General features: G+C 34.5%; 1 protein-coding gene across 1 annotated transcript in view; it reads left to right on the top strand.

Moving 5' to 3' along the window:
• Positions 1-27,481, top strand: part of LOC107676383 (cadherin-23-like) — a 267,703-nt gene that overhangs the window by 31,983 nt on the left and 208,239 nt on the right. Inside the window, exons 4-6 of the mRNA XM_016470905.1 lie at positions 16,341-16,473; positions 16,586-16,633; positions 17,503-17,595. Of these exons, the coding sequence (XP_016326391.1) occupies positions 16,341-16,473; positions 16,586-16,633; positions 17,503-17,595 (274 nt within the window). The remainder of the gene's footprint in view (positions 1-16,340; positions 16,474-16,585; positions 16,634-17,502; positions 17,596-27,481) is intronic.

Below are 27,481 nucleotides of genomic sequence, written 5' to 3'. Positions count from 1 at the left end.
TGTGAATCTTATGAAGCTTGACCATTTCATAAGTAATTTCACTCCAAAATCAAAAGAAGTATTATTATTTTTATATTTTATTTAATTTTTATTTTATTTTATTATTATTATTATAATTTTTTATTTATTTATTTATTTTTATTTATTTTTTATTTATTTTTAATTATTATTATTTTTTTTTTGTATTTTTTTTACAACCACTATGATGAAAATTGAGCAACTGACAATTTTTTAAATGAACATTAAGCACATTCCCCTCAAATTTTTATTTTTGCATTACACAAAAATTATCATTATTTTTCCTGCAGTGTAAAAGGAATAATATATTCATGAAATTATAAAATATTTATACATTTCGTATTTATTGCTCGTTTAATTTATGCCGAGTTAATTAAAAAAAGATTACTAATTTAACATGTATATGATGTACTAATATGAATCACCATTGAGAATAATGAAAATTATTAGCGTATTGGGAGTCATACTGAGTCATACATAGTATTCTCCCTTGACTCCTATTCAAACAGAATGGCTTTTCTTCTTCCTGTCGGGATCCTTCTGTTTTGCTCATTTTTTTAGCTAACCTTGAAGGCTCCCCCTGAAGCTCTCCCCAAACATTTCTAAAACGTCTCCTACCATCGCTCTCTGTCGCTTGCCACACTGAAAGACAGATGGAAAAGGATGAGAGAAAAGTAATGTGAGTGGTGTTAGTGAGGTGTGTGATAGCTTTGGAGTTCTTGGATGGGTTTTTAAATGCTCCAGACTTCTGACAGCTAAATTGGACCTGAGTAAAGGGTTTACTCACGATGATTTTTCACGATGCACAGTTTGTGTCAGGTGGAATCTTCTGTGTGCGTGTTTGCCGTGCTGTTTATTTTATTAATTATTTATCCATTATCTTCGTCACACACATTGTGTCACAGACTCATTCCTGGAATAGACAGATTAGACCCCAGAACACTATCCGGTCATGACCAGTCATTGTCCACCATAGTCTTACCTCATCCCAGTTCCCGGAGGCCATAGCTCCCTGCTGGAACTTTCAGTAAAAGCAAGGTGAAGCCTGATTTTATGGTTGTAAGTTCATTAGTGGGTCAAGCATGACCTGATCGAGCATCTTGGGCGTTAAGTCACTCTACTACAACTATGTTTCCAGCTAGGTCTATTCAACCCCCCCAAACCTTTTTTTGTGATTTATTTTACATAAATGATTTATTTATATATATATATATATATATATATATATATATAAACACAGATACAATATAGGGAGAAAGGTTTATTTTTCCTCCCTCTATATTTCTTAATCTTTTCTTTCTATATGGTAACTGTGGAAATAATACAAAATTAATCATATTATTTATATTTATTTATTTTTATAATTTATACAAAATATATCACTAAAAGGAAATAAAACAGACCTTTATTAATTTATTTGTTTTAAACCGCAGTTACAGTATAAAGAGAAAAAAAGAAAGAGATATAGAGGAAGGTAAAAAAAAACTCTATACTGTATCTGTGGTAAAACATAAATAAATTAAATTAAATAAATAAATAAATTTATACAGAGGATATCACAAAACTGGAAATAAAACAGATATTTATTTATTTACTGAATGAATGAATGAATAAAATTGGTCTATATATATATATATATATATGTTTTGTCATTAAGCATTATCAGTCATCAGGTGTGATCATGTTTGAAATGTACAGGATATTATTACTGATTAATGACACAGAGCAAGGAAATAGGTTCAACCACAATATGCAGAGATATCTCTAGTTATTGTGCAGTATGAATTACACAAGCTTGTCTGTACGTTAGAGTATAGAATAATAACGTACATAATGCAGCATGTATGTACAATTAAAGTGGCAGTAATTAGCCATTGGTGTCCTCTGATATGGGAATCAATTCAAATGCATATGTATGTTACTGGATATGTCATGTGAGGCTGATCTATAAACATGCTTGAGCAGTGTGTGAGAGCATGTGCGGTGTGAGTGTGCTTGTGCCTGCTTGTATGTGCATTGTTGAACCATAAGGTGATAGAGGCAAAGGGAATGCTCTCCTGAAGCGTGACAGATTTAACCATAAATCAGCAGGATTAATACACACTGGCCCAAGGTCTGTGTGTGTGTGTGTTTGTGTGTGTGTGTGTGTGTGTGTTAAAACACACGAGTCACTTAGAGCTGGACCTCCATCAGTCTCTTGTTCTGCCATCAACCCTGATATTAATGCTCTATACTGAAACCAGACAGAGAGAGAGAGTGTAGGAGAGAGACTTTTATGGCGTTTATTAGTTCAGTAAAGCTAATAAATTCTGCATATTTGTGTAACATTAACTACATTTACATGCAATTATAATGAGAATTATGCAAAATTGCAATTAAACTTCACCTCATTTAAACAACACTTCAATCATATTGATGCGATTTTGCTCATAATCATGGCAACCATAACTGTAGCAAAATACAGTATGTGGCATATACGATTTTAATAGCAATAAACTGATATGTAAACATCTTACTTTAAGTCAACTCTGATTATTGGAAATAATCACATTGGCGCACATGTAATTTATATGAAATATTTAGTGTATTTATAAGAAATATAATATTTTTGCAAAATGTATTTATTAATTCATTTATTTATTCATTCATTCACTTTTGCAGCATACTGTAGGTTTACTTTTATTTTTGCAAAATGGCAATTCTTTTATTCAGGTGTGTGAACTTTTTTAGAGACTGGTGGAAATTTGTGTGACACTTGAATAATTTTGGGACAAATTTTCCTTAGCCATTTTCTAACAATTTGCTTTGTCATGTTGTTATTGGAATTAATAGACTTCCAAATTAATATTTGGCAAAACCCTTCCACCACTTCATTTACATCCTAAAATTAATTGGATCCGGAAGGTGGAATTTAGAGCTCAAGTCTAGTCCCCTGCGTAAGCACCTCTGTTGCTGACAGCAAGCGAAAGCTGTTTTACTATTTTTCATTGTGGAGCTTTTGTTTTAGCATTGTTTTTGGATGATTATAATTTTCCTGTCTAGCACTTAACCCCATGTTGTCATGAATATAGTGTTTATTTTTGTACTAGTATGATTTGACACAGTCTTTATCAGTAGTGTTTGATAGCTCTCCTGAGGGACTGACCCAGTGTGCTCTCTGGAGCTTTATCCATGGAAATGAGCCGTCTGGATGTGCCCGAATGTGCCTTTGTGAACACACACACACACACACACACACACACACACACAGAGAGAGAGAGAGACAGGCTCTCTGTATGTAAATGTGCTGACTAGGGCCGGAAGGTATGACGGTACATAGAAATGTGTCAGCCAGTAGAGATTCTGCAGGGTCTGGCGAAATTCTGAATTGAAGAATTGGCTTTTAATTCATGAGTGTGGATTTGACTTGAATTGGCCACGCCTTACAAGAAGTTAAATTGGAATTTGAATATAAATTCAAGGTAGAGGAATTACTTAAAATACAATTCAGATAAATTTAGCAAGTAGTGGCATTCAGGGAAATTAAATGTTCTTGCACCCTGAGCTGAGCTGAAATGTATTAAATATATTCTATATAAATTAAGTGCAGTTTTTTAGGTGTATTTATCTGTAAGTTCTATAAACCTTCAGTCTTATTTGTCAGTCTATAAACCTTCCATCATTCAAAAAGTTTAAAGGAGACATATTATGCCCCCTTTTACAATATGTAATATAAGTCTCTGGTGTCCCCAGAATGTGTCTGTGAAGTTTCAGCTCAAAATACTCCACAGATCATTTATTATAACATTTTGAAAATGCCTATTTTGAGTAGAAGCAGAAACATGCTGTTTTTCGGGCCTGTCTCTTTAAATGCTGTTTTGGTTCTGATTATCATGTCTATCGCGCTGAAATCATGCGTTTTAAACCATATGAGTTTAAACTTCTGATATACGGTTTTCTGAGTGCACACATCCGAAGCACACGGACAGAAAGCGGCTGTCACAGCATGTGAGTACTAAACTAAGTTCTCATTCACACACAAGTTTACGTTAAAAACACACACGAGTTACAAAAACAGTCGGTTATGTCTGTGAAGGTAAACTGCTGGGAAATAAATCACATGTTTGGCATCTGTGTGGCAGCAGCAATATACAGTAAATAAATCAATAAATCCACTGCTCTCTTGTCTCCTCTGAGGCTGGGACTCTAAACAGTGTTCTGTGCTTGTCTGTGCAGCCAAAGACAGAACAGTTAGCATGTTTTGCTCAAACTTTCGCATTGGCATTAGAGCTGGTACACCGTTGTCGCTTGCGAAATCAAATGACGGCGCCGTGGGTGGAAACTTACAGATTAAGGGGCGGTAATATTATAATGAGATCCCTTTGCCACGTCACCAAGGGAGTGAAATCAGACGCGCTTGTTTTCTCAGACGCTTGCAGAAAAAGGCTTCCCAAAACAAAGTTACTGGGTTAATCTTTTTCACGTTTCCTTGGTTGGTAGATGCACCGGGGACCTGATTATAGCACTTAAAACCTGGAAAAGTCCGATTTTCATGATATGTCACCTTTAAAAACTTCCTTGTATTGTTTAAAATTACACTTATTGCAGTTATATGAATTAATTTAAAAGTTCATTTTAATACTGCTTCCTTAAATTTTATATACATATCAAATGTTTAATATAATTCAGTATATTTAGACTATATTATTATTGCTGTTGTCGATGTATAAACAATCATTCAAAAGTTTGGGGTCAGTAAAAAAAATGAAAGAAATTGATACTTTTATTCAGAAAGATTTAATTAAATTGGTTGAAAAAAAACCCTGATAATTTTACAAAAGATTTATATTTAAAATAAATTTATTTTGAACTTTCTATTCATTAATAACCATGAAAAAGTATCACAGTTTTCATAAAATTATTAAGCACATATTAATAAATGTTTATTAAGCATCAAATCAGCATATTAGAATGACTTGAGTAATGGCTACAGAAAATTGAGCTTTGCCTCACTTATATTACATTTTAAAAAACAATGAATAATTAAATAAATAGTAACAATATTTCACAATATTACTGTTCTTAATTTGAGCATAATAGACTTTTTAAAATCTTAAAACCTACCCCAAACTTTTGAACGGTGCTGTTTGTATAGTATACATTACAAATTGTTTAATTAAAATAATAATTTTACCCAGTATTTTGGGTTGTTTTATGTCTAATAGTGTTAGTTTAGCAACATACTGATGTCAGATCAGTTGTAAATAGGTTATTCTGTACACTTTGTGCCAGTATTAGCGTTCCATGTGCAGATGCTGCCTTTGTAGAGGGTATGAGGAACAGAACGTGTGTGTGTGTGTGTGTGTGTGTGTGAAACTCCTGATGTGAATTGACCCTCACAGGGATCAGACCCACTCTGACATTTAAAGTCATTTATGGTTGGGGCACAGTGAGTCACTGAAGGGGGTTTTTGGTCAGATTAGATTATGTTGACTCCTCGGGGGTCTATCAAACGGGATAAACTCGGGATTGCAGGTCAAATTATGCATGGAAATATGCTCACATAAAACATGAGCAGAAACAGATTTGCACGGATCATCCCGAGAGAGACCTAACATTGCTTGCATTCAACACTGAAACCAACTCCATTCAAATCAATCATTTATGCTGCTTACACCTTTTCTCCCCTACAAACGCGGCTCGTGGTATTTACCTCCTCCCTGAACACATTAGGGAGGGTACCATAACTCATGCTCTGGGGGGGACTAACCTTTTTCAAGAGCCCATAAACAATTTATGTCTCCTGTGCTTCAGTGCCTGTGCTCATTAGTGGAGAGGAAACTCAGGCGTTAAGACATTACGGGCACACAGATGAAGAACAGCTTTAGACGGAGATTATGACACAAAGCCAATTAACAGCCTCTTTGATTTACAGTTCAGCCCTATTAATGAAACACCCGCCATTAAAACAATGGGTAATGAATTCGAGGCTGTGAATCATGTATCAGAGTTGCAGTCGTGGAACATGTGCGGTTTATTGCTTGCGTGTGAGACGCTGCTTTCGACGGGGCAAAGACTGATGATATCTGCATGATTGTACATGGGACTAAGTGACAATGAGATAATGTAATAGAGCGCTTTCCAGTTTAACTGTGCTCTTCATGGCTCTGTTTTATTATTAATCATGCTGGGCAATAATATAATAGATTAACAATGAGGATTTTTTCCCCCTTAGTTTAGTAGTTTGGATATTTTTTTTCACCGCTCTGTTGACATTTTCACTGGTACAGTGTTCCTGTTTTTTTTTTTAAATCAATTGTCAAAGGCAAAGTATTTTTTATTATTAAACATTAAGGTCTGGTTTCATAGACAGGGCTTAGCCTAAACCAGGAATAGGCCATAGTTCAATTAGGACATTTAAGTAAATTTTATGAACATTCCTTAGAAAAAAGCATTACTGGTGTGCATCTTAAGACAAAACAAAGGCACTGACATGTTTTAAGATCAGTCAGTGGAAGTTTCCTTCAGGGGAAACAGCTCAGATTTACATTTTAGTCTAGGACTAGGCTTAAGCCTTGTCTGTGAAACCGGGGGTAAGATTTCTTTTTAGAAGAATGGCAAATTTGTAACAGAAATACTTTTAGAAGTTTTCAAAAGAAGTCTTGTATACTCAAGGCTGCAGTTATTTGATCAAAACACAGTGAAAACAGTAATATTATGAAATATTATTTTCTATATTTTTCTATTTTAATATATTTTGCAATGCAATTTATTCCTGTGACGGTAAAGCTAAATTTTTACCATCATTACTTCAGTTTTTAGTGTCACCTGATCCTTCAGAAATCATTCTAATATGCTGATTTGCGTAAATTTTTTTTATTTTATTTTATTTATTTATTTAAACCTTTATTTAACCAGGAAATTAAACTCTTGAGATTTAAAATCTCATTTGCAAGAGGGTCCTGGCCAAGATGGGCAGCACATTTAGTTCCACATAAAACAAAATACATTTGTTTACATATACAGAAATATACACAATTCACTCAAAACATTTACAATCAAATTACTCTAAAACTAGATTCTTTAAAATACTTTTAAAAATCATTTAGTGATACCAACTCTTTTAAGCATAACCTATCTTGTAATTGATTCCAATCAAATGGAGCAGCATAACTAAATGCCAGTTGACCCATATTAGTACGAACTTTAGGGATGCTTAAAAGATAATAGTCTTGAGAGCGAAGACCATAATTCTTTACACTTTTTTGAATATTATTCTGCTGTAAATACGAAGGAAGTAAACCTAAAATGATTTTTTATATAAATAAGTACCAATGTTTGAGTCTACGGGATGACAATGCTGGCCAACCAACCCGAGAGTACAATAAACAATGATGAGTAAGGGCTTTTGAATTAGTTATAAACCTTAATTCTTCATGATAAACTGAACCCAACGCCTGTAAACAATGCTTAGGTGCCTGCATATAAATGATATCACAATAATCCAGCACTGACAGATTCCAAATGGAGCAAGCAAAATAAGTAAATGCCCGTTTGCCCATATTAGTACGAACTTTAGGGATGCTTAAAAGATAATAGTCTTGAGAGCGAAGACCATAATTCTTTACACTTTTTTGAATATTATTCTGCTGTAAATACGAAGGAAGTAAACCTAAAATGATTTTTTATATAAATAAGTACCAATGTTTGAGTCTACGGGATGACAATGCTGGCCAACCAACCCGAGAGTACAATAAACAATGATGAGTAAGGGCTTTTGAATTAGTTATAAACCTTAATTCTTCATGATAAACTGAACCCAACGCCTGTAAACAATGCTTAGGTGCCTGCATATAAATGATATCACAATAATCCAGCACTGACAAAAAAGTAGCTGCTTCCAGTCTTCAAAAGAAAGACAAGACTTTACTCTAAGAAAAGGCCCAGTTTCGACTTTAGTTTTCTCACAAGGTGCTGAACATAAGGCCCAAAAGAAAGAGAATCATCAATTAAAAATCCCAGATATTTATACTCGGATACTACTTCAGTCTCTAAACCTTGAAGAGTAGTAATTGGACATGAATTTGAAAGTGCAGACTTTCTTTTTGTAAACAAGTTTTAAATCGCTCAGTGTATGCTGAACTGCATCAAAATCAAATTGAAGATGACTTAGTGCCTGATCCAGCATTGCTGCAGAGGAGTAAATCACCATATCATCAGCGTATAAATGAAAACATGAATGTGTAAGATTATTCCCAATATTATTAATATAGAAAAAAGTAATAATGGCCCAAGGACTGATCCCTGTGGTACGCCGACATCAAAATCAAATTGAAGATGACTTAGTGCCTGATCCAGCATTGCTGCAGAGGAGTAAATCACCATATCATCAGCGTATAAATGAAAACTTGAATGTGCGAGATTATTCCCAATATTATTAATATATAAAATAAATAATAATGGCCCAAGGACTGATCCCTGTGGTACGCCGATATTTACATTCAGAGTACTAGAAGTGAGCCCCTCTATATTTATACATTGAGATCTATCCGATAAGTAATTAACGAACCATCCAACAGCATTTACTGATAAACCTACGCTAAGTAGCCTCTGCTTCAGAATTTCGTGATCTACAGAATCAAAAGCTTTAGATAAATCAATAAAAAGAGCGGCACTATGGTTTTTATTATCCAATGAAACCATTAAATCATTTAATACTTTTAAAATTGCTGTGGATGTACTGTTTTTTCCTGAAACCGGATTGGAAATCTGATAAGACATTTTTAGAAGATAGAAACTCTTTTAATTGATAATTCACAAGCGATTCCAGAACCTTAGCCAAAATAGACAGTTTTGAAATAGGCCTATAATTATTCAATACAGTCGGATCACCCCCTTTAAATAATGGCCGAACATAAGCAGTTTTCCAGATAAAAGGAATTTCATTTGTAGATAGGGAAATATTAAAAAGATAAGTTAGTGGTGGCGTAATAAAATCAGCTGCTAACTTTAAAAAATATGAATCCATCTTATCTAGACCAGCCTGTTTCCTACTATTTAAAGATTGAAGTGCCTTTTTTAACCTCTAAAACTGTTATTTGGCTGAAATCAAATACTTGATCTACCTTAAAATGATTTACACTGGAATAAACTGTTGAAAAGTTATCACAGGTCGAATTATTTGACTCAGGAAATGTACCAGAGGCCACAAAATGTTCATTTAAACAATCTATTATTTTAGCTTTATCTGCAATTTTACATGAATCCTTAATAATACATGACGGAAAATCTGAATTTGATTTATTTCCAATAAGGTTTTTAATGTTTTTCCAAAAAGTTTTCGAATTATTTATATTATTATTAGAATCACAGGATTTATTTGAAATTAAAATCTTTTGTAACTTTAAACATGTCTATGCCGTCACTTTTGATCAATTTAATGCATCCTTACTGAATAAAAGTATTATTTTACTTAAAACAAACAAAATGTCAATGTATTTTCAAAGTTAATTTTCAAAGTTCAAAGCTCCCCCCAATTTTACTCAGATGTCAGGATGCTCTGATTTTTTGATTTTTTTCTTACTGTTGGTATATGTTAAATATATGTCAAATGGAAATCTTTGCATCCCATCTTGTCATTTTTCAGCGTCTCACAGCATAAGTGTTGCATTTTAAGGCTGCATGTCTAGTTAAAAATAGTTTAAGTTTTTAAATACATGTTTGAAGACCCATGCATTCTGTAACAGTACATTCTGTTTATTTTATTGTATTTTTTATTTTTTGAAAACAGTAACGTGTCCTGGTGGTGTTAAATATAACACCACCAAATTGTTTATATTAATTAATTATTGATGTTATTGCTCAGACACTGTTCTTTCAGAGCTCATGAGACTTAATGAAGTTATCTGTGCTGCATTTTATGTGTACATTTTGTCTTAGATGTTTCTTCTAAAATTCCTTTTTGGAATAATAAGAATAAGAAAAAAACAAAAAACAAATGAGAATTGTTGGCAGAGTATAGAACAATCAAAATAATTTGTTTAGCATAGCTTTGATCATGTAGCCTTCAGACTAGATAAAAAACGTATTGAGATACATGACCTCTAATTGCAGACTTTGGTATCTTGGCAAATCTGAGGACACTGGAAATCTGTTCTAAAACACTAGAGAGGACGCATGCGATGGCCTTTTTCTGGGAATCACAAAAGTCTCGATTTACTCTCCATTTATTGTCATCACTGTCTAGGAGAAACGACTAAATGTTTTAGCGAGATCTCTTTTGTGATATTTCCTTGCTATGGCCGATCCCACTGTTAGTCTAAGTCACTGTGGGTCCAGTTTAGGATGCTGCTTTTCATCGTTCTCAAATGTGTTTCTCTGAAGTGTGTGTGTTTGTGTGTGTGTGTTTGTTTGTTTGTGTGAAAGTCTCCATATTGTAGTACAACATTACAGTTGAGATGATAGTAATAAAGTTGGCGGTGTGATGGTGGAGTGGTGACCCCAGGCCCCTGTGGGCCCCCAGAGGAGCTTTTGTGTAGTCACAGGGGCTGAAAGTCTATTGATCTACCCAGGGATGGATGCCCTCTCTGAGCTGATTTACTGGCCCCAGCGGCCTCCTCTCCAACAGACCAGGAGCTAAATAAAACACTTGACTGCCAGCATCTCTATACAATCACATCTAACACTCGCCCTCTCTCTATCTTTCATTCTCTTTTTGTTTTTTTTTCTTTATTTTTTACCCACACACACATGCTAGCCACCTATACATGTCTTCCATTATAATCTGGAAGTTAATGTGTATTTCATATGCTGTATGCACTAACCAGTAAAGTTTTTGGACAGGTATCATGGTACAGCAATACCGTGGCATTGGAGAATCATGTAAAACACCTTGATTTATGAATTTGGTAATCAATCAGTGCTATAGTACATACACTACCATTAAAAAATTTGGAATTATTAAGATGTTTTAATGTCTTTGAAAGAAGCCTCATTCTAATATGCTGATTTGATGCTCGAGAAACCTTTCTTATTATTATCAGTGTTAAAAAGTTTTTTGCTACTTAACGTTTTTGTGGAAACTATAATACATATACTATTCAAAAGTTTGGGGTTAGTGAGATTAAACAAATAATTAAACTTATTAATTCAGCACAGATACATCAAAAGTGACAGTGAAAACATTTATAATGTTACAAAATAAATGTTCAAATAAATGCTGCTCTTTTGAACTTTCTGTTCATCAAAGGATTCTAAAAAAATGTAATGTTTAAGCAAAAACTATTTTCAACTTTTAGAATAATAAGAACCATATTAATAATTGAGCACCGATAATAATTGAGAAGCAAATCAGCATATTAGAATGATTTCTGAAGGGACACTGAAGACTGGAGTAATGATGCTGAAAATTTAGCTTTGCTTCACAGGAATAAATGACATTTTAAAATATATTAAAATAATAATATTTCACAAAATTACTGTTTTTACCGAAATCTTTTTTTTTTGTGTATATTGGCTTCAGATTATAAATAGTTATTCAGTATCATAAGTAGTCCATATGACTCATGCACTGTATTCCAAGTCTTCTGAAACCATAACGATTATCACTGAATGACGTTCCTCACACAAAGCTATCATGTGGCATCAGAAGACTCGAAATATAGCTCATGAGTCATATGTACTACTTTTATGGTGCTTTTTTGTTATTTTTGGAGCTTGGCAGTCTTTGGCTGATATCTGCTTCTGTGTTATGGAGAAGAGCAGCTTGCACATTCTGCTGAACATCTTGCTTTTTGTGTTCTGTGAAAGGAAGTGTACAGGTCTGAGATGACATTAAGACATTCTGTTTGTGCGTCATTCTAATCACCTGTGGCAGTCAGATTTAATGTTGTTTTGTCCGGGAGTTTCCATTTGTGTTGTCCGGACAGTGTTGTGCCATCAAGATGAGTTACATTCACTGAAATAAAACATTCTACACACTTGCTGAGACGGGCATGTGACTGCAACAGAGCGAGAGAGAGAGAGAGAGAGAGAGAGAGTCCATGATAAATGGCTTAACTAATCAATTTAAACTCCTGTTTCTGGTCTGTACAAATGCTGTTTTGCCATCCTGATTTAAAGTCATACAGGTAAATCAATATTCCAACATTTTTTAATTTAAATTTTATTAAATTTTGTAAAACTATCTACAGGAACACCACAAAATACACAACAATATATTAATAACAGCTTAAATAAATTAAGAAAAATGTATGTACGAAAATAGGAATGCATAAGTAAAATAATACATAAAATAATTATTACAAGAAAATTACTTATTACTTGTTAATAAATTGCGTAAGGGGGGTGGGGTCAACTCAACATTCCCGTACTGAATTAGATGGATCCTGTATACAAATCTGGCTCATAGAAGGAATAAATAAGGGTCTAGTTTTGAGAGAGAGAGAGAGAGATGAGCCCGCAGGCACATTGCTCTTGTCAGTTCTTCTCGGCTGTGTGGTGTGTTAATGTGCAGTGTATCAGTCATAAGCATAACACTGGGCTCACTGTGGCCTAAATAGCGTCATCTATCAGCTCGAGCCAGAGAGAAACAGAGAGAACGTGAGTGTCACTGCTTTACACATACTTGCATATAAACACGTTACTCTATTTCAATACCTAGTGAGCTGCCTTCATAGTGTGCTTCTGATGGGACAACTGTAAATGCTAAGCAGCATGCTTATGTTGCCTACTGAGGAACTTTTTTCCTTTTTGCTTTCTGAGGAACTGTTTTCAGGTTATATTATAATATTATATTTTATATATATTATATTCATTTGTGACAACTGATAATCAATAATCCATCAAAGACAGGAACAAAGTGAGAAATATAATTTAAATTAAATATAATTTAAATATAAATATAACATAATCAATTATATCAAATGTTTAAAACATATTATAAATATGCAACATTTAATACCAACAAATATGGTTTAAATTATTTAGAATAATATAAATGTTTATTTGTATTATGTATTTTGGTGCTTAGGATTGCAGATTATACAATCCCATAATGCAACAAGTGAAAAAATCCATCTGGGCGAATTGAGAAATGTTTATAAATATAATTTAGAATTATTAAAAATGTAAATAAAATAACAAATATTTGTGATAATTTATAATCATATTTATTTAATATAATTTGCTTGTATTATATTTCATTTATTATAATTCATTTAATACCAAAAAGTATGATTAAAATATTTTTGAATAATTTTTTACAAATATTTATTTGTATTATGTATTTTCTGTTTACAGTGTTTTGTTGCATATAACACAATCCCATTATGCATTTGCACAAGAGGAAAACATACATCAAAGATGGAGGACGAAGTCAAAACTGTTTAGAAATATAATTAATAATCATTAGAAATATAAATAAAATATATTTGTAATAATTTATAAAAATTATATTTATGAAGTATTATTTACTGTTTTAGATAATTCATGTAATAAAAGTATGGTTAAAAAATGTCAGAATAATTTCCAAAATAAAAGAAATGAAATGTTATGTGTTTTTGTGCTTATTATAGTTATAATAAGAGAGTTTATATATATATATACATACACACAGTATATGCTGCTGAAATCATTTGGTGAGGCAGCTCATTAGGTTCTGAAGCAGAGCTGACATTTACACACATTTTAGTTTCCTCTGAACATGTCCCATAATCCCTTTGTGTTCAGACACACATCACTGACCCAGAACAGCCATTTGTTACCCAGCATTCCCCCTCCTGACTACACACGATGGATTCCTCCATCTCTAAAAACAGGAGAAAAGAGAGGGGGAAGTCTTTATTATTAATGAGTGTAATGTAAAACGCTTAATTTGCACCGTCTTCAACCAAATTATAATTCACACTGAAAGCAGCAGAATTAGCATAAATCTCATTATAAACAGAGAGCGCAGTTCATAAATCCTCCCATTAATTAGAGGTGTTTTCACCTCCCTTTCATACAGCATTGTGTATTAATAAATGTGTATGTGCATGTGGTTTACCTTATTGACCTTTGAAGTTGCTGGATGTGACTAGATATGAAAGAGGTTGTATATATTGACCCGATATATCATAAATGTGTGTATTGATTGCTATGGGATATTTCATTTATTTATGCATACATTCGAGCATTTGGCAGAGGTTGTTATCCAAAGTATACTTTTCGTCCTTGGGAACTGAACCCAAAGCCTTGGTGTTGCTAGCAGCATATGTACAGTATGTGAGTGCTTTTGTATGCATGAGTCTGAATATGAGTCTGTGTGTGTGTTTATGGCTGTGGAAGGGATTGAGTCTGATCTGTTTGTTGGTCTTTCTCATTAATGTAGGATTTGCAGCATTAGGCGTCTGGCACCGTCAGCAGAACTAAAGCTGCAATGAGTCAGGGACCCCCTCACCAGGTGTCTTCATAAACACACACCTGTTACCAGAAACACACAGACTTCCATGTGTGTGATGTATAAAGAGCTCAGAGGATGTCTTTGTTAGTTTGACTATATTGTAGCAGGTTTTGGCATATTGAGACTGTTCAAAAGAAGGAATGAGAGAACAAAGGGTGAAAACCCTAATTTAAAAGGGTTATTTTGTTTAGATTTTGATTAATGAGAGATGAAAAAAGAATGAAATATTAAAATAACTGCTTCTCAAGGTCAGAACTTTGCATTAAATAAAAAATATCTGGAGGAAGTCTTACTTAAAGGAGCAGTTCTTTCCACAATGTGAGATATTTTGGGAATGTCCAATTTACCTTTGCAATTTAAAGGCTGAAATGCATTATATCTGCCTAGATTTTTGGCCCAATTTGCACAAGTTTATATGCATATAAACTTTATATGCATAAATCTCTCATATTTACCAATGTCCCTGAGGTCAATTCCACTTGCAATGTTTGTATCCACTTAGCTGTATCTTAAATTACACTACCAAATTGGCAAATATTGTTTGATAAGCACAAATTCCAATTTTTTAGCTACAAACTATAATTCCGTTTAGCCAGAGGAAATCAAACATGATTCATTTTTTTTAAGCCAGTTTTAGACTGCATATTGTTCTCATTTGTCATGCATCTGCTGTGAGTTTGTTGTGTTTGGACTGACTTGAAACTTGGCCTCTACTTTACACACACACTCGCATATAAACACATGTACACACTCTCATTACGTACCAACATACAATCTCTAATCTCTCAATCTCAATCTTCTAATGCTAATGACTCTTCTGAATACTAAGTAGGGTGATTATGTTGCCTTCTGAGGTACTTTTTATTTTTGAACAAATTATTTGCGGATAATGCCTTTAGAAGTATAATTTATGATAAATATAAATCCAATATTTTTTTTTTGTATTTATTTAACATAATTGTAATTGATTTAATAGCAGAAAGTATGGCTAAAATTGTTAAGAATAATTAAAAAATATTTGAATAAGTTTGGTAGTGAGTGATCCGGAGATGTTTAGTGTATGCCCAGTGTAAACGCTGTATATTCCAGCCTAAATTTTAGCTTTCAAAATCCTGTCAACCATTGTTCCCAAACTCACATCACTGGTTCCGGCAGAAGTCGACATGCCACTTAAAAACAAAACACAAGTCACAGAGTTTACACTCTTGCCAACCTGCGAATAGCTTATAGCTGTCTCTGCATATTAAACTGGGATATTTTAAAAGTATCAGAAAAATTACACACTTCACCTCTAACTGTGACTTATCCTTTGTGGCCTCCTGTGCTGTTGGATATATTTATACATAAGCTGGGCTGTTTAGTTTACTTAATATGTGTAAATGTGTTTCATGTTTGCCAACATCCCTTAATTAGGTCATATCCACTTGCAATGTTTGTATCCAGTTGTATAACTGTATCTTAAATTATATTACTCAGTTGGCAAATGTTGTTGCTTCTCAAGTAAATTTATCTAGTTTAAAGGGTGTATTTCTTACTAGAAAACAAGACAAAAGTACATATTAAAGGAGACATATTATGCCCCTTTTTACAATATGTAATATAAGTCTCTGGTGTCCCCAGAATGTGTCTGTGAAGTTTCAGCTCAAAATACTCTACAGATCATTTATTATATCATTTTGAAAATGCCTATTTTGAGTAGAAGCAGAAACACGCTGTTTTTCGGGCCTGTCTCTTTAAATGCAAATGAGCTGCTGCTCCCCGCCCCCTTTTCCTGAATAGAGCTGCGCCATTACAGCTCGGACCTGCATCTGTTAAAAACATAAAAACATATCAGCTAATCAACTCAAAACACCTGCAAAGGTTTCCTGAGCTTTCATAATGGTCTCTCAGTTTGGTTCACTAGGCTCCAGCTGCAGGCGGTCGATCCGGACGGTGAGCCGTTGATTTTCGGTGTGGTCGGGGAAGAGGCCATGCGGTACTTCGCTGTGCAGGAGACGACTGGGGTAGTGTGGCTGAGACAGCCGCTTGACAGGGAGGTGCGGAAACCATGATCAAATGGTGAATGAATTGAATGACTGTCAAGCTGGAACTGACGCTAGTGATGTAATGCTGCTGTTTGTTTGTCTGTTCGTGTTTTTGTGTCTTCAGACCAAGTCAGAGATGCAGGTGGAGTTCTCAGTCAGTGACAGTCAAGGGGTGAGTTAGAGATCATCGATCTATCCATTTTTCCCACCCATCTGTCTCTAAGGTCTGTGCAACCTTTGCTTTTTACTTTCCACTACCGTTCAAAATTTTGAGGTTTGTACAAAACATTTTTTTTAAAGAAATGAATGCTTAAATTCAGCAAGGATGCATTAAATTGATCAGAGGTGGGCAGTAAAGATATTTATAATGTTACAAAATATTTAAAATAACTGCTGTTCTTTTAAACTTTCTATTCGTCAAACAATCTTGAAACAAAATTTCAGTTTCCACAAAAATATTAAGCAGCACAACTGTTTTCAACATTGATAATAATTACAACAAATATTTTTTAAATAAATGCTGCTCTTTTGAACTTTCCTAAAAAAATTTATTAATTACAAACCCCCCCCATAAAAATAATAATAAAGGTATCACAATTTCCACAAAGATATTAAGCAGCACTTAACTGTTTCCAGCACTCATAATATTAAGAAATGTTTCCTGAGCACCATATCAGCATATTAGAATGATTTCTGAAGAATCATGTGACACTGAAGACTGAAGTAATAGCTAAATTCAGCTTTGCATTACAGGAATAAATTACATTTTAAAATATTTTCAAATCAAATTTTTTAAATGCTAATAATATTTCACAGTATTGCTGTTTTTACTGTATTTTGGATCAAATAAATGAAGCCTTGGTGAGCACAAGAGACTTTTACTGACTGCAAGTCTTGATGAACTTTTCTTTTATAGTGTCAATTACTGTAGACTAACTTGAATTGTTTTTTTGTTTTTTAATCTATGAAATCCAATGTAGAGTTAATAGAATGTTATTTATTATTTAATTTTATGTGTTATTTGATTTAATTGGTTTTTAGGTCGTCAAGGATACAGTGAACATTCAGATCGGAGATGTTAATGACAATGCGCCATCCTTTTTCAACCAGCCCTATGCTGTTCAAATACCAGAGGTAATGTACAACACTTCACTTCTCAAAATCAACCTGCAGTGGCATTCACATCCTATTTTGCTCCTATAATGTGATTTATTAATGTAATATCCTGTTTGATATGGAAATATGTTGGGTGAGACATTTTATTTTATTTTTATATGTTATTTAATTTTTTTAAGTTGTTTTATTTGGATTTATTTCGTTTTTAATTAGTGCATTTATTTTAAATATTTATTTTTTATTTTAAAACATTTTATATATTTTACAATAAATATTGTATTTTGTTGTTTTATTTTAATTCATTTTTAAGTTAAACTTTTTTTTTCTTAAAACAATGTTCACCAATGATTTGAAAGGTTTCATGATGTCTTATGATAAGACTCATTCAAAGTTTGAATTCCAAATATGTTTGGAATGTGGAGAATGTTTTTGAATTTTCTTTATTTCTATATATCTTTTTTTTCCATCATATTCGTCACCCCCAACTAAGATCAACAGACTTCCCCTTCTCTCACTCTCCTGCTCTGTCAATCAACACTCTTCCAACTTCAACTTATCCCTCACTCCTTTTCCCATCATCCGTCTGGCCCATCCCCTTCTAATCCCTGACATGAGGTAATTTGGTAGAGTAAAGTAGACATTTCTCTCTCTCTCTCTCTCTCTCTCTCTGCAGCACACACACACCTCAGCTGATGTTTTTATATTGTGTGTCTATATACATCCCACACTCCTCCCCACAGCAAATCTTCAAAGCCACAGTTTTTTTTTCTCTTTTCAATCTGTCATTCTGAGTAAATAAAAGTAGGGTGAGAGTGAGCGAGAGAGCTGTATTTAGCTGATGTTGTTTACTGAGGCTTGATGATTAAGCTGTCTGCACTTAGGAGGACAGAGGAGGACTGACATGTTTGGCCACTTACCCATAATTCTCGCTCTTCATCAGACCTGTGGAAAACTCAAAGAGATTTGAATTGTTCAATGTAGAGTCTCTCTGACTGTCTCTTACCTTTTAGGATCACTAAATAATCTTTTAAGTGGAAGCTTGTATAATTTCTTTTGAAACATGTCCAGGTCATATTTCACCACACTTTTTTGTAATTATATATATATTATTTATTTATTTATTTTTTTTTAACCATTTTTTTAAATGGTGATTTTCATTAGTATATTTACAGATGTTTTTTTTTTATTTAATCAGTATAAATACACACTGTACAACACATTTTACCATGTTTTATGAATATTTTACAATGCATTTAATTTATTTGTAATTCCCATTATTCTACATGGTGATTTTCATTAGTGTCTTACAGAAAAAAATACTATTATATTTAATCAGCATAAATAAACACCATGCAACACATTTTACCATGATCGTTATGGTCCAACAGAGAAACAGAATATCCAAATAATGTAGTCTCTTTATCAGATTTAAACACACAACCATACAGTGGGGAAAATATTTATTTGATCCCCTGCTGATTTTGTTAGTTTGCCCACGAAAACACATTATATAAAGGTTAGAAATTGATTTGCATTTCAGTGAATGAAATAAGTATTTGATCCCCAAGCAAAATATGACTTAGTACTTAGTGCAGAAACCCTACTTTTCTTGTAGTTGGTCACCAGGTTTGCACACATCTCAGGAGGGATTTTGATTTGGGATTCTGTCGTTTGGCAACTCGAAGTTTCAGATCCCTCCACAGATTTTCTATAGCATTGAGGTCTGCAGACTGGCTAGGCCCCTCCATGACCTTAATGTGCTTCTTCTTGAGCCACTCCTTTGTTGCCTTGGCAGTATGTTTTGGGTCATTGTAATCCTTGAAGACTTATCCATGACCCATCTTCAGTGTTCTGGCTGAGGGAAGGAGGTTCTCGTCCAAGATTTTACAGTACATGGCCTCGCCCATTTGCCCCTCAATGCGGTGAAGTCATCTTGTACCCTTAGCAGAAAAACAGCCCAACAGTGTTCTTGGGGTCATAGTCAGCATTTCTCTCCCTCCAAACACGGCGAGTCGAGTTAATGCCAAAGAGCTCAATTTTGGTATCATCTGACCACAGCACTACTGTGGTCCCAACTGCCTTAAGATCATTAACAAGCTCCTCCCGTGTAGTTCTGGGCTGATCCCTCACCTTTCTCATGATCATTCTTACCTCATGAGGCAAGATCTTGCACGGAGCTCCAGACCAAGGCCGATTGTTGGTTGTTTTGTATTTCTTCCATTTCCGAATAATCCCACCAACAATTGTCTCCTTCTCACCAAGCTTCTTGCTGATGGTCTTGTAGCCCATTCCAGCCTTGTACAGACCTACAATCTTGTCTCTGACATCCTTTGACAGCTCTTTGGTCTTGCCCATGGTGGTGGGAGAGGTTGGAATGGAAGATACAGATTGTGTGGACAGGTGTCTTATACACTTAACGAGCTGACATTAGGGGCCTGTTTACACCTGGTCATTTCATGCGTTTTCGCTGATCGGATATCATCCTGATTTGTTAAAACGTTTCAATTTACACTTGGCGACAGAAATATGTTGTTGCAAAACGGATTTAAATCCGATCTTCAATTCCCGCACTATATTTAAATTTAAGTTCACGTCAACGAAATCAAAAGATAAGCGCTGCATTTTATTAATTATCAGCTCATTTCAACGTCAAAGACCGCAATAGGAGAGCGTGCGGCATCAGCCCTGGAAAGATAAGTTTGTCTTACTACTTTTAATGAAGATGATTGTGTGTTGACCGTCTGCATCTTTGTTTAATTCGCGGCAGTTTGTTTCATTCGGCTTGCTGAAGAGATACTCAGCTACTCGTCCATGGCGATGCGCGTTTCATTAGCGCAGTCATATCTGACTATAATGTCATATAGCCTATAACACGCTCTCACACGTTTATTATTTTAACATTTTGGGAGGAGTAAAAATTTACATATGGGTTTCAAAAACCAGATGCATTTACACTTGTCCAGTTTCGTCTGGAATGCAGCCCAGACCATCTCCTGAAGTGGTTTGAGCAATCGGATTTATATCCATCTCGAATGCGTTTCGGAGGGCATTTACACCTGATCTTTTCACGATCGGATAGCTATCCGATCAGACAAAACGCACGAAGTGACCAGGTGTAAACAGCCCCAAAGTGACAGGCAAATCTGTGTTCCACATGGGCACATAACCAGTTTGTGGGAGCCAGAATTCTTGCTGGTTGGTAGGGGTTCAAATACTTATGTCACTCACTGAAATTCAAATAAATTTCTAACCTTTATATAATGTGTTTTTTCTGGATTTTTTTGGTTGATATTCTGTCTCTATCTGTTAAAATAAACCTACCATAAAAATTACAGACCCTTCATTTCTTTGTAAGTGGGCAAACTTACAAAATCAGCAGGGGATCAAATAAATATTTCCCCCACTCTACATTTTAGTAATTTAGTCAATTTTAATAATTTTAGTAGTGCATTTCCAAAAGAGATGGGTCAGAGAAACCTCAGCAGATTTACACCGGTGAATAATAACCAGGAAATGTTTTTGACAGGTTTGGTGAAATTTGTCTGTATGTTCACTTGCATTTTGCTAAAAGAACAAAAAATCACAGTAAAAGGATTGTAAAGTTGTTTTTCACTGAACATTTAGACCTCTGCTGTAGCCTTTAAAACAAGTAATAGCGTCAATGAAGCCAGTGACACCAATGACATCATCAAACATCGTTGGTTCTCACATGCTTCATGACTACACATCGTTGATGCCTGGCAGAATTTAATTTAAGAGTGATAGCAGGAAGGAAGATTTTAATTTTGGGGCAAACTGTCTTTTTTCCCTCTTTAGAAAGAGCAAGAAAAAACCACCCCAGCTTCACTCCAACCAACTCTTCCTGTTTAAGTCTCTCTGTTTCTGCATTTTGATGGCCTCATTACCTCCACTGACCTCTCTTGTGCTGTGAAAACACTGCATCAATCTGTCACTCAAACTGAATTCCACCAGTCAGGGATTATCCTGACATCACCACTCAGAGGGAGAGGTGAGGAATAGTGTAAGATGGTAGGAAGAGCTGTAAAACGCTTGACCTTTTTTAAAGTTGCTTTAAGAAGGAATCTTTCAGAAACCTCAATAAGATTAAAATGTTTTTGCTAGAACAACATCTATAGAATGATGTGTGAATAGGTTGAGTATCATAGCAGGCTGAAGGAAGGAACTGTGTGTGTGTGTGTGTGTGTGTGAATGGGCTTGTAATTGGCAGTGTAATTTGTTGGGCAGTAACTGGGAGGTTTCTTATGGAAGAGAAGCAGGTGAACAGTATTGCGTCTGACAGTTATAAAGCTGCTTAAATTTACAGCCGTGTGTGTGTGGGTATGTTAGTATGCAGTCGTGTGTGTCAGTGTTTACTGCACTGTTATTCTGTGATGGCACTCTACAGCGCAACTGCAAGAGAATTATATTGTGTGAGAGACTGATTTGAATGTGATGAGGAAAAACACTGGTTGTATGTTATTGAGAACTGAGTTGAGAATCGCTTACAATCCTATTCAGTTTGCCGAGCTAAATTTAAATTTATGTGCATTTTTTTGAGGAATACACTACTATTTTTATTTTTTTTTAATAAATTAACATATTTATTTGGCAAAGATGCATTAAATTGATCAGAAGTGGACAGTAAATATATTTATAAGATTTCTATTTCAAATAAATACTGTTCATTTGAACTTTCCATTCTGGGTTCCACAAAAATATTAATCAGCTGTTTACAACATTGGTAATAATAAGAAATGTTTCTTGAGCAGCAAATCAATGTATTAGAATGATTTCTGAAGGTTCGTGTGACACTGAAGACTGATTCGGTTTTGCTGTTTCCTACAATATTACTATTTTTACTGTATTTTTGATCAAATAAATGCAGCCTTTGTGAGCATAAGAGACTTCTTACAAAAACACTAAAAAAGATGGACTAAAATATATAATCAGTAGGCATTTAAAGGTGAGGTAAGCAATTTTTCAAAAACGCTTTAGAAAACTGATTCGGGCAGAATAGCAAAACAAACTTGTAGCCATTCAGCAGTAAGGGGCATGTCTACTCATGATGTGAAGGAGAGAGAGTTCAGTGCACAGGACAGACATTAGCCGAGCGACAGAAAGATAGAAATGGCGGATAAACAACAAAAGAGGAAAACGTCTGCGGAACAAACGAAGGCTGGCAGCTTTTCTGTAGGAGATTTGTCGTGTCGTGCCGCGCCGCATCCAGTGTAGACCATAGATATGTATATATATCTATGGTGTAGACAGCATCACTGATTATAATGAGTTCTATAGTATTTTGTCGCGCGGCGCCACTCGCGTCCGGTGTAGACACGGTGTAACATTGGTTTTGCTCTTTTTCACAGAACTAACCGTTGCCTGGGTTGCGTACGTATGTGTGGGGGGGAGCTATCAAAATAGGGGCTAGACACTTTTGGGGTAGGTGCGTGTTTGTTTTGGTGATTTCAAATGTCAACATTGGCTACCAGAAATCGCTTACCCCACCTTTAATATCCGTATTTATTCTTTCAAGTTTTTATATTAATTGAACATTTTGTGGTGCTGCATGGCAAAATTTAAATATGCTTTGATGGCTGTTAAATGTTTTGATAGTATTGAAACTACATATTTTAGAAGACACATATTTATTTGAACTTTCTATTAGGGAATTAATTAATTTTATTGTTTTAAAAAAAAAAAAACTATTAAAATATTTTCTGAATATTTTGCCAACCCTGAACCGCAAGGGTGATTGTATATGCTGAAAAGTGACCTGATCCTGTAAGAAATCGATCTAGAGATGACGAATAACACTAATTAATAGGCTGCTGTGTGTTATAGACTGAACACATCATGCCCTGCATGTGAGAGTGAGCAGGTGCCTGAGAGTTTATCATCACCCAAAGAGCCACACAACTTAGAGCCACACCTCGTGTGTGTGTGTGTGTGTGTGTGTGTGTGTGTGTGTGTGTGTGTGTGTGTGTCTTCATTGAAAATCCATTCACATTTATGTAAATGCAGGGCATTACACCTTGAAAGGGTGTTTCTCTGTGGAAGTGACTGTGCCATTGTTAGGATGGGCACCTTCAGCTGTGTAAGACCCAGTATGATTTCTCTTTAGATATGCTGTACATTGCAAATAATGAGGTTTTGGTTTTGTTTTGACTTACATTTTATGCATTTAGCCGAGCTTTTATACAAAGTGACATGCATGGCATTGAAGGTATACATTTTCTCAGTTCTTGCATTCCTGGAGAATCGAAACCTTGCTTTACTGTTTTAGCTACAGGAATGCTAATGAAAGATTTGTATGAACGGGTTTGTTGTTGTGAGTGTTTGTAGTGGAATCACTCTGATATTAGATTGACTGGTTGATTTTTGGCTTCAGTTCACACAAATTTGAACGTATTGGCACTTGTTCATGTGCAGAAACACGCAAACAGACTTTGCATTTGCAGTTTGACTTCAGAGAGAGAGTTGAGATCCTCCTGTGGCAGTGAGCAGCCTCAGATCGGTCGTTCTCCTTGTAGTCTTCAGGTTTTCAACATTCAGGCAGTGTGCTAGGAGTTCATCTGCTGTTTGTAGTATGTGGAAAAGCTTTTCCACATATTCACTCCAAAAGATGTTTGGAGATTTAGGCTTCTTAAGATTTTTTTTTTATTATTATTTTAGTGGAACTTTTCATTGCCGATTACATTTTTACAAAATGTACATTACATTTTAACAAATTTTTCAGTGATGAATAGATTAGAATACTTTTCAAATTTTTTTTCAATCCAAGCTTCTTTTTTTTTTTACTTGCCATCTTGGATTATTGCTACTTTCACGTCACATCGTAATGATTGCATTTATTAGACAAATGTTATTACAATGTTGTATTTACCAGTTTTAAAAAAAAAAAATTCTGAGTTGGAGGTGTGTTAGTTAAAGAATAATGATGTAAACAAATTTTCATCATAATTATGTTTTTAATTGTAAATGTTAGCTCAGGCTGTACAATTCAGTTTGTATGTTTATTTTTATGTGGTATTGATTAGGCATGGGCCGGTATGAGATTTTGACGGTATGATAACCTTAAGCAAAAATATCACAGTTTCACGGTATCATGGTATTGTCGTTAAAGCTCTAAAATGTGTTACTTTTAAATGACTGGGTAAAAAAAAAATTGTTTCCCCGCTGAACACCGCGTTTTTTCAGATGTATTTCCAAGAAAAAAACATTGTCTTATATTCGGGTCAATACGGTACATATCATTTATATAATTTCATATAATTTTGTTATATCATTTCATATACATAATTTGATTTAATAATAACCCAATTTGAAGCAAAAACAGAATGTTCTGACTAGCTTTGTGAAATTATACTACATGCCTGAACGAAGCAAACCGCAGAAGCTCTGAATGAGATGCAGATGCACTCTCTGACAGCAGGAGGCGCTTCTGGAACACCACATTGCAACGCAGTTTGTGCAAGTCCAGAACAGAGACGAGCTGCAATAAGACAAAAAACGGCCGGTTGCCGATCGCGTAAGTTCCAGGGGAAGCTCCTTAATTTCGGCCATCCTACACACACACGTGACTGACCGCTCGCTCGCACCAACAGGAGGAGGGTCGTGTTACTCTCTACACTGCACTCAACCTGAGGGATTCCTACACTTTCAGTCTTCGAGGAGACATGAAAAACAGCGCATACCACAGGAACGGCGTAACGGAAAATATTAGTGGTTTTGAAACCGTGAAATGCTAAAATCGCGGTATACCTTGAAACCGATAATCGGCCCATGCCTAGTGTTGATGAATGGCAACACAAGAATGATAAAATACACAGATACACATATCACACAAATTACAAATCATTTGCTTTTTTTCTCCTATTTTTTCATATCACGTTACAACTTCCAAGGTTGTACATAGAAACTTCCCAGAAGGACTTGAAGGCAGCAAAAAGTTTTCATGGTCACAATGCATTCTGATGTTAATTTGTGATTTCATTGTCACAATGCATTCTATGATTAATCTGCAATTAATCTGTGAATGACATGTAGTGTACTGTACAATGCAGTCTTAGATTTTGAAAATGTGGTGCCAAACACTCTTAAAAATAAAGGTGGATACTATAGAAGAACCATTTTTGGTTCCTTTCAGTGAGTAGTTCTTAAAGAGAACAGTGTGCAGAACATTTTAATAATCTAAAAAAAACTTTTTCCACTATAAAATACCTTTTGTGGAATGGAAAGGTTACATGGATTTTAAAGGTTCTTTATAGAACCAAAGATGCCAATAAAGAACCTTTATTTTTAAGAGTGTTTTGACCTATTTTTGTGTCAAGAGTGTATAATGCCCAAAACTGCTGTCTAGCTAGGCCACTAGAGTTTGGATCACTGAATGAGATAAATAGGGAATATTTGTGAACATTATGTATTTGCAATATAACCAAGATATAATCAAAGGCTGTTAGTAATGATAGAGACCAGTTCTGCATGTCATACAGTGGCAAGCGTAACCACTGTTTCGGGAGGCAGCGTATGGTATTAATAAATATTTTGAAGGGTGAGCTCAGCCCTGTCAGAACAAAAAATATGATATTTCCAAACTGACTACTTTCACTCCCAAACCTGCCAAACATCCAGAAGACAAAGAGCGAGTGTGCCGGCTTTCAATTTACGTTCAAAGAAAAACGGAGTTGCACACACACACACACACACACACACACACACGCACACAGAGAGAGAGCACTTTCCCTGCATCTCTATGAGTGAATAAGAGAGAGGGGAAGGGAGAGAGGAAGACATGCATTTGACTATTTAGCATTTGTGTTCATACAATAGATCAGGTTTGGCAACCCTGGGGCAATAATTGGCATTCAAGAGAGATCAATATTACTTATTTTATTTGTTTATTGTAGAAATGTTGAGAGATCAATATTACTTCTTTTATTTATTAGTTTATTGTGGAAATGTCGATTTTCCTCATATCTGGATGTCAAATGTCCTCTTGGAATGATACACTATTGTTCGAAAGTTTGAGATTGTCAATATTTTTTTGTGTTTTTGAGTCTCTTGTGCTCCCCAAGGCTGTATTTATTTAATGAAAAATGCAGAAAAAACAGTAATATTGTAAAATATTATTACAATTTAAAAGAACTGTTTTCTATTTGAATATATTTTAAAATGTAATAAATTCCTGTGATGCAAAGCTGAATTTTCAGCATCATTACTCCAGTCTTTAGTGTCACATGATCCTTCAGAAATCATTTTAAAATGCTGATTTGCTGCTCAAGAAACATATCTTATTATTAGGGCTGGACGATATAGCTAAAAAATGTATCAACGATATAATGTTTCATATCGTTCGGTATCGATAATTATTGACATTTTTTATAACCTTTTTTTAAAACAAAAAGCAATAGAAAAAAATGTTTAAATTTAACCACTGTATTTATAATTAATACAATTTATTGAGACAAATAACAAATATTTTTTGTTTTAACAATCAAACACAATAAAAATTAAACAAATATCTAATTTCTAATGTTTTATATGCAGATTAAATAGGTCTTTATTGTATAGGTCTAATTGTCTCCCGAGGCCACAGGAGGGTGCAATGAGCAAAGTAATGCAGTGCATTTAAATTGTTAACGCAAGGAAGTAACTCTATAAAAACGTGCATTACGTCTAAATTAACTTATAAAAATCAAATATAATTTCGTAAATTGAATAAACAATTATGAACAAAACAGCATTATGTATTTATGCATTGCTTAATCCAAAGAGCCGAAGCGCCATTCACACAGACGAAGGAATAAACAAAATAATAAACGAATAAACTAAAGAATAAACCTCCACAAATTCGTGATGTGTTTTCTAAAAGTTTAAACTGTTTTAACTTTGCATGGCTTTCTAT

This window comes from Sinocyclocheilus anshuiensis, unplaced genomic scaffold, assembly GCF_001515605.1.
Source record: "Sinocyclocheilus anshuiensis isolate Anshui unplaced genomic scaffold, SAMN03320099.WGS_v1.1 scaffold961, whole genome shotgun sequence".
NCBI lineage: Eukaryota > Metazoa > Chordata > Actinopteri > Cypriniformes > Cyprinidae > Sinocyclocheilus > Sinocyclocheilus anshuiensis.
Note: the sequence above shows the minus strand (reverse complement) of the source record. Positions and strands in the feature narration are given on the sequence as shown.